The sequence below is a fragment of the Chanodichthys erythropterus genome, chromosome 10, assembly GCF_024489055.1.
Source record: "Chanodichthys erythropterus isolate Z2021 chromosome 10, ASM2448905v1, whole genome shotgun sequence".
NCBI lineage: Eukaryota > Metazoa > Chordata > Actinopteri > Cypriniformes > Xenocyprididae > Chanodichthys > Chanodichthys erythropterus.
This window is the reverse complement of record NC_090230.1, coordinates 1,307,314-1,316,802: the sequence shown is the minus strand read 5'-3', so window position 1 is coordinate 1,316,802 and position 9,489 is coordinate 1,307,314. Positions and strand designations below refer to the sequence as shown.

The following is a 9,489-nucleotide window of genomic DNA, read 5'->3' as shown; positions in this document are numbered from 1 at the left end:
TGCCCGAAGCCACTCTGCTGCCTCCTCCACTTTCACTACCCTTGATGGCAGAACTGACAAGGGTTACATGGAGATTCCACAGGTGGAGCATGCAGTTGCAATGCACTTGTGCCCGCAAAGTGCCACCACCTGGCTGAACTGTCCATGTCTCCCGTCCAAGGCCTATAAGACAACAGCAGCTCTGGCTGCTAAAGCTTACAGTGCTGCTGGACAGGCCGCTTCCACCTTGCATGCCATGGCCATCCTGCAGGTTCATCAGGAACTGCGCACGGTGACTGACCTCACCTTCCGGGTGACGAAAGTCATGGCGAGGGCCCTCAGCCAGACGGTGTTCACCTTGGTGGTCCAGGAAAGCAATCTCTGATTGGACCTGGCTGAGATGAAGGATGCCGACAAAGTTCGCTTTTCAGCTCCAGCGTGACTGGAGTCGTCATCCCGGACGCCCCGTCGAGCCCCACACAGGAAGGCAATGCACCCTATCTAGGCCGTCGCTAAACCCTCAAAGCGTCGATCTAATCGGCCCTGAGAAGGGTGGCTCAGAGATGGAGGAAGCTGCGCTGAACCAGGAGATGGTGAACACACCATTCCTTCCCCCAGAGGAGGGCTGGGTGAAGAATATTCATTTTTCATTTTATTTGGGGCCAGCAGTACCCACTTTTTCAGTAAAAGAGCAGTTTGGTCAGCCTCTGGGCCATACCGGGCATGGTATGGGCAGTGAGCAACACCCTATTTCCTTCCTGTACACTACAGACAAATGCAACATGTCACTTCCTGTGGGAGTGCTGACATGCCCCGGCCCTGAGAAAGGAGCTCAGCTGAAGTCAAACGGACACATATTAAGCAAGAAAAACTAAGTCTCAAGTTCATATTAGCATCTGTGACTGTAAATTCTCTGGACACAGTTTGATTGAGAAATGCATAATATTCTGCTTATGTAATTGAAACACCTCTCAACACCTTGTTTATCGTGAACTGAATTCTAACTCATATAAAAAAAAAAAATGTTCTGATTGTATTGTTCTGATACTCTCCATCACAACTTGATGTCAAAGCAAGAGTCTAAAGTCTGCAGGTAATAACCCATACCTTCTGTTCCTCACTCACTGTCAGCTCTAAATAGCATCCTATCATGGCGTCAGCAGATGGAGAAGTGAAAGATCACATGGGTGGAGAAGGGGATAAGCAAACAACACTATCTAATGTAAGCACAGTACCTGGCACCACACAGTACCCACAGAGAGACATAGAAGACATTTGTACATGTTTTGTGACAAATAATCATACCACATTATTCAGAGTCAGTCTTAGATAGAAAATATTATCACAACATACCACAATAGATAGTATTTTTGTAATTTGTGCTAAGAGTAATATTTGTTCTGTAAAACACTAATAACATAAGACTGTAATGAAGAAGAACTACTGAGCTTGGCAAGTCTAAAATAAACGTAAATACTGATAAAGACTGTAAGAGAGTTTTAACTGTTTGTGGTCAAAATGATACAGTGGTAAAGACATGGTATTTACATTTGAACACTAAATTGAAAGCTAAATTTAGAATTAGATTTTTATTTTATTTACTATATTTCAATGTGATCCCCAACTAATGAATGATGACATGTAATTTAGTGAATATTCTAAAATAACTTTTTAAAATTAAAAAGTTTTAAAATTTCATTCTCCTCATCTATCACTAAATGCATTACCTTTATCCATGTTTTTTTAATTACTCTGGATTATTATTTTATGTATGTACTCATATTTATCTATGAACTTTCACCTTTGTACCATGAGGTTGCTCCAGTGGCATACGTATTGTTCATACTGTGCTCCTGTCAAATGACATTCTGATACATATATATTTGTAGAAAATGTCCCTGGAATCACTTAGGATTTGGTTAACGCTAAAGATAAAAGTGATCTTTTACATTCCAGGAACATATTCTACAATTTTTGTCATTTGAGGAAAACTATGCTGGAGTGACCTGAGAATATCTGTGCTGCTCAGGAGACAATGATGACTGAACAGGGGAATCCCTGTAGCCAAGCCCAAGACTGAAATCCACAAGCTTTGTGTTGCCAGCCCAGTTTCTTGTCAAACTAAGTAGCTCATATAATTGTTCCTGCCTGGACCCTCAGATCTTGCAATGATAACTTGCTTGTCGTGCCCAAGTACTCTCTACTGTGGGTGGTAGGGCTTTCAGTGTTATAGACCCTAAGCTATGGAATAAGCTGCCCCATAATCTTCGTCCTCTAATTAAAATCTTGCTCCTAGAGCAAAACCAGTTGAGAAGCAAAATTAATGTGTACTCACAGACTAATAAGATATTAGTTTTGTGGTAACTGTAATAAATGTACCAACAAATGACATTGGTCTCACCATCAACTTTGACACATACTAGATAAATCAACAAGCACACAACAATGTGCAATAATTATGGTGACCATAAATGGGTTGGTCTGATGTTTTACTATCATAACTGATAACAGTGAGAAAAGTTTTGTATGTGTATCTCTTTACAGTTCTTTCTATATTTGACTCTTCCTTGCTAATTTAACTCTCTATGTATATTTTCTCTGTTTCTCCACCCAGGTGAAAAAATGTGCGCTAAATACACTTTATTTCAGTATACTCAGTACACTTCCATAACGTACATAAGTGCTCTGTTTTCGTGCACTAATTTTGTACTTAATATACTAAAAATTCTTTAGTACTTCTTTAGATAATCTTAAGAACATCTAAGTGTATATGTTCTTAAGTTCATGAATATGAACTAAAATGTGCTTTTAACATACTATCACATCTTTCATACACTTTTAAATATACTCAACAGACATAGAATATACACTCGTGAATTATTTAAAATATAAGAATAATATATGATAAATATATACAAAATGTATTGATAATGTATTGCCCACATATTTTTATATATACAATAAATAATTCATTTCAAATGTATTTTAATGTTAAAGGGTTAGTTCACCCAAAAATGAACATTATCTTGCATATCATTTATTACTCACCCTCATGTCGTTTTACACCCGTAATACCTTCTTTCATCTTCAGTACACAAATTTAGATATTTTTGATGAAATCCAATGGCTCAGTGAGGCCTCTATTGCCAGCAATGTCACCGAACCTCTCAAGATCCAGAAAGGTACACAAAACATATTTAAAACAGTTCATGTGAGTACAGTGGTTCTTAATATTATATAGTGATTCTAATGTGACGAGAATACTTTTTGTACACCAAAAAAACAAACAAACAACAACTTTACAACAATATCTAGCGATGGCCGATTTCAAAACACTGCTTCGAATCTTTTGTTTTGAATCAGTGATTTGGATGGCATATCAAACTGACAAACTGCTGAAATTACGTGACTTTGGTGCTCCGAACAACTGATTCGAAACGAAAGATTCGTAAAGCTTCGAAGCAGTGAAGATGAGCAAAGGTCTTACGAGTGTAGAACGACATGAAGGTTAGTTCACCCATTATTGGGGAACTAACCCTTTAATATATCCTTTATATGATATACTCAACGACATGTCAATGGTGTCTTTAAATTGTACTGTCATGTGAAATAAGGAGGATTCAATATGCAGCAAATATCAGTTTATTAAGTAAAATAGCAGCAGGAAAGTTAGCAAGGGTCAGACATCGTGAGTGCAGATGGAAAAGTATTTCTTGGTAGCCCAGAGACTGCAATGGGCAAACCAGTCCTCTGACAAGATTCCAACAGGTAATCCAAAACTGCCTCAATGGGGAATATCCAGAACAGGAACGAGAGACTCAAGCACAGCCAGGACAAAGCACTTTAAGTACTTTATGCTAAAAGTATACTCACTGTTAAATTGTGAATTTTAGTAACCTGCATGTTTTATTTTTTCATGAAAATCCATTAAAATGGAACTATAAAAATCCACTAAAATTTTATGTAAAGCGTTCATAGCACACTTTTAAGTAATACACTTATAAAACACTTCTGTATATTTGGTCTACTTTATCTGAGTACACTTAAAATCAATTTTAGTGTTAGTGCTAATTAGTGCATTTATATTAAGTGAACTTAAGTACCACAGTTGGCAAAATGTACTTATAACTAGTACATTAGTAATATATTTAATATGTAATTCATGTTTGCAACAATATGAAGATGAATAAATTATGACAGAATTTTCATTTTTGGGTGAACTATCCCTTTCTGGGTCAGAGTAAAAAAAAAAGTTTTGTTTCAGTGCATACTTCAACGAGTGCGTCACTCATGTCCACTATCCCAAGTAACTGACCTATCATGGTAACTGTTGCTCTGGGCAACATTGTTTTCACAATGCATTGATCTTTCCATTGACTATTTAATTATTGACTTCCCTCCCACCTCTGATAAGATTTCAACTAAAGAGAAGTCCTTTGGACCTGTCACTCTTATCATTGGCCATTGAAGAAGACACACCCTAAAAATGGGGAATGGTCTGAGCAAACTTCTGTGTGCAGGTTTGATGACGAGATGTGTGAAGTACAGACTGTGACGCTCTGATACAATCACCCCCTATGAGATAAATTTTATAAGCCATAATAACTTATTGTTAGATGGTCATATAATGTCATCAGGATACTTTATTTAGATTCACAAAACAAGGTTGAAGGGGGTCAAAAGAAACATTCGTCAAGACTTCAGAAAAAATGTGGGCTCACTCTGCAGTCATTAAGTCATACATATTTGATTTTTTATATCAAATACATGTTGTGTTAAAGCAATAAGCCCCAACAGAAAACATAGCAAGACAACAACAGCAATGCAAAAAAATAAATAAATAAAATAAAATCTATCCTATTGCCCCTCAGTTTTAGAGTATACACCAGAAACATTGCATTCTGGGCATAATGCTGCCATTAAACAGTTCATTGTTTTTTCGAGATGAACTTGAAAGATTGTGCTGAGAGGAATGAGGAGTGAAAGAGGAAACTCCCACAATGCAGATATTCCATGGAGCGACCCTGGGAACTAAGCCAACCATACACTGAATGAACAGCCGGCATCAAGGCGAGGATGATCAGGGTGTGTGTGCATGGGGTCACAGGGGTGCTCTGTTATTCATCCTGACCAGTGGATATATTTAAAACATTCATTTCAGCCAGTGTGTGCACGACCCACTTTAAAGACACCATGAAATGGCTTGATAAATGCTATTTCCTTTTAAAGCAGGAAGATGATGTTGGACATTTTAAAAGGTGGTATTGATGGAAGGGACATTTTGTGAGAGCAATTGATTGGACAGACATTTGGACTTAAATATGCAATCAATACTTAAAGGGTTAGTTCACCCAAAAATGAAAATTATATAATTTATTACTCACCCTCATGTCGTTCTAAACCCATAAGACCTTCCATAAAAACTGAAAAGTCTCATTACTTTTGACATGAAAAGAGACTAAGTGAACTGCAAGTTCATCCATCATAACTTCATTAACCAACAGCAGCATGTAAACACATGCTAGCCAGAGTCTTTAACCTTTGCACTCACGTGTCACGTCCTTTACGACGTCTCGCGCATGACACGGCATTTGAATTTGGAAAAGAAACACAAAACTGACGGGAGCCGCTCCGGTGGAGAACAGTGACTGGATCTAACACATTAAGATGACGCACAGCTCATATCTCTGTCGCTGTAAGTTACCGAAAGTGAAACCACATACAAAACACCTCAGAAGAGCGTTTCTCTTGCACTGTATGATGTGACAGACAACTAGTTGTCCAGTGCGGTTCCATTCACACAGTGCAAATATTTCGAGAATGCAGTTGTGAGTCCTGAAAATTTATGGGTGTGAGTTTGGTTATAGAATGTGGTTGTCACTCCCGTAAATAACCGTACTGTGTGTGAACATAACCGTATTAAATACTCAAATACAGGACTGACAACCGTATTCTGCTGCTGTGTGAATGTGGCCTAAGATATTTTTGATGAAATCCGAGAGGTATATGACTCCTCCATAGACAGTAATTTTCACCACTTTCAATGTCCAGAAAGGTTCTAAAGACATTGTTAAAAAAGCCGATGTGACTACAGTGGTTCAACCTTCAAGCCATATATGTCAGGACGGCAGTTTGATCTACCTTGTGTTTGTGTTTGTACCGCTGTTCGTACGGAATGCATGGCTGTCTTGTTTGTCCAGTCACGTGCTTCGGCGTGTGGTGTTTGTGTTCGTTCGCCATGTACTTCGGCACGTGTTGCTGTGTTTTTGCGTCATGCGTTCAACTGTCTATTGTTGCCCCGCCCTCATTATTAATATCACATTACCCCTCATTAGCTTCCCTTTATATTCCCTTTGTGTTTTTTTTTGTGTTCCATGTCAGATCGTGTTAATGCATCTTGTTATTAAACGTCTTGTTAAATTAACATTATATCAGTAAATGTAATACGTTTTTTTTAAATACGCAAATTTAACGAAAATTTTTTGTTACGTTGCTGTATTTTTTATGGTAAAGTTCTGGCAACCACAGCTGCTGTTTTTTTACTGTAAATTTTACAGGGATTTATGGTAAACTAAAATATACCTTTATGTCATTTTTATTGAAACTTGTATGTCATATATTTAAATATATTTGTAATTGTAATTGTAACACATTTGTAATGAAGCAGTTATTAATATTGAATTATTTGTAATATCAAATAACAGACTACAAATAAAATTATAATCAAGTACTTAACATGCTTTAGTATGTTAGTCAAGACATCAAAATAAGTTTACTTCTTTAAAGCATGATTATTAAAACATGATTTAAAATGTACTTTAAAGTAAAACTTTTAATGTGACATTATTACAAAGTGCACATTTTAAAAGTGTACTTAAATGTAAGAAAATTTTAGTCTTTTATTTCATTAAGTTTATATTATTTGCAAGTTAATATTACTGTATATTAACTAAAAGTTTGAAGTACACTACAAGTGCACATTCAAGTGCACTTTTTTACTTAACATATTTGTGAAATTTTACTGTTATTTTACTGTTTAAAATGTGTAATTGGTATTGAGTCAGTCTGAAAAAATGTGAAAAAGCATCATTCACATCATTTATCATTACATTTTTTGTCAAATCAACATATGTGTTCATGGTACACTGATGTGTATGAATGATCTATTGTGCTGTAAAGTGTTGCATGTTAAGGTGAGGCCACTGTGACTCACTGCTGATAGTATGTGGGGTCTGATAGATGAACGCACCTCTGTAGGTGCAGGACACACCACAGTTACACATTTACAGAGAGGTGGCTATCACTAACATCACAGAAGCAGGAGGGTATAAATCCACACAGACACTCACCTGCACAAGCACAGGAACGGAAGCCTTACCCGAACAAAGGAATCCGAAAAGCCAGAACCATCGCGCACACTTTGTGGACTGTACTTGACTCTAGCAAAGACTGAATTATGTGTTCTGGAAATTTTGCCAAATGCCTGGGGATAACCCTCATCCCTCTGGCCATCATCTGTGTCCTCTGCAACATTCTGTTGTTTTTCCCTAGTGGAACAGTGGCCGAGCAGAGCAGTGACATCACAAACGAAGTCTTTTACTTTGGAGGAATTCTGGGATCTGGTGTGCTGGTGAGTGAACATTTGTGAAGCAAACTGTTTTATACTTTTCCTCTTACGAGAAGTTAAATAGATATTCTAATTTCTGTAAATTAACTATCATGCATTTAATGCGTCCAATTATGTAAGAACGTTTTTATGGAGGATTTGCAAATAAATTTGCTCTGTTCATGTTTCATGAATAAAGCTTGTTTTATTTATTGTTGTTTGTTTGTTTGTTTTTGCATTATAGCCAGTACTTTGAAGGGGAATTTTTATTTTTTTATTTTACTAATTGTTAGACAAGTTTGTTTGATTTTAAGGTGTTTGATTCAATGTAGAAAAGACTTTTGAGGCATTTAATGAATATACTGGGATGGTCTTTGTTTAGATGATTTTCCCCGCGCTGGTTTTCCTGGGCTTAAAGAACAACGACTGCTGCGGCTGCTGTGGGAATGAGAGCTGTGGAAAACGGTTTGCGGTGAGAAAACTCCCCTTTGACTAAAACACTCTTGAGGATTAGAAGTCATGTGACAAATGACATTTTCACGCCATTCCTCCACACAATGGTCATGTTATTCCCGCCATCTGAGAATTCCCTCCAGAAAAGGCTTTCCCAAGTGAAATATTCGGAATATGCTTTTTTTTTTTACTTTTGTAAGCGCAACACACAGGCCACTGTTTCAAAGAAGAAACAGGAATAAACTGATAGTTTCAATACATTATGGTAACATTTAAGCAGGAAATCGTACTTACATACAGGCTACGTTTTGTGTTTCCATATTTGGTTTGTTTTCATCTAGATGTTCAGCTCCATTCTGTTTGCCGCAGCCGGAGCTGTGGGTGCTGGTTACTCCGTTATTGTCTCATGTGTGGCCATTAATCACGGACCCAAGTGCTTCACACAAACTAACACCACTCATGCCAGTTACCCATTTAGCGACGGGTGCGTATTTATTTTCCAATTAAATTAAATCAGATAATAATCCAGTAGCTGTAATGTAACATCCGTCGCCTGTTTTATTTCTTTCAGAAACTACCTGTCTAACCACACGCTGTGGAATTTATGTGAGGGTCCGGGAGACATCATCACATGGCATCTGACCCTGTTCTGCATCCTGCTGGTGACTGGTCTGGTTCAGATCGGTCTGTGCGCTTTCCAGGTGATCAACGGGCTCATCGGCACCATCTGTGGAGACTGCTGCGGCTGCTGCGGGGTAAATAATAGTTCCTATATTAGTAATGTAGAGTCACAGTTTATATCTATATTGATGTATGCAAATTCATCAGGCAATTATTAGTTTGCAGCACATATCTAATGTGTTTATCCATGTTTATCCACAGGAATAAACCACTCGGAATGGACTTGGATCAATGATTCTTCAGTACTAATCATACATCGATATCTGTAATTGTCAGCATTTTTCACCTCATGATTTTTATTTATACTGTTCAGATGGATGGTGTTTTCTTCCGTGTTTGCTGTATACAACACCTGCCTGATGGCTGATGGCTTATGAAGGCAACAGATATTTGATATTGTTGTATATTGCTATATATATATATAGGCCTATATAGGCTACAAATGATGTTTGATATAGATTTATATGAAATAGGATATTCATATATATGATAGCTTTAGTGTATTGATACATAGGCCTATTAAAAAGATATTTATTGTAAGAGAATGTTATTTTCGTACATGTATTTAGACTTTTTTAATGATGAAAGGGAGAGTGCAAATATATGAAATATTTGTTTTAAAAAAAGATAAAAAATAGTTTCATTTTATCTCAGGAAATTGGTTGAAATCCATTGCTATATTAGTAAAAGAATATTTGACATTTAATAAACTCATGAATTAAAATAAAAATCTTATCTGTCCTTGTATACTTGCATTTTTCCATATCACT

At 37.0% G+C, this 9,489-nt stretch overlaps 1 protein-coding gene across 1 annotated transcript; it reads left to right on the top strand.

Annotated features, from left to right (window-relative positions):
* Positions 1-7,306: 7,306 nt before the first annotated feature.
* Positions 7,307-9,449, top strand: tm4sf4 (transmembrane 4 L six family member 4). The gene is made up of 5 exons (XM_067395782.1): positions 7,307-7,609; positions 7,968-8,057; positions 8,380-8,522; positions 8,610-8,793; positions 8,921-9,449. The coding sequence occupies exons 1-5, from the start codon at positions 7,436-7,438 to the stop codon at positions 8,924-8,926; spliced, it is 597 nt and encodes a 198-aa protein (XP_067251883.1). The 5' UTR covers positions 7,307-7,435; the 3' UTR covers positions 8,927-9,449.
* The last annotated feature ends 40 nt before the right edge of the window (positions 9,450-9,489 follow it).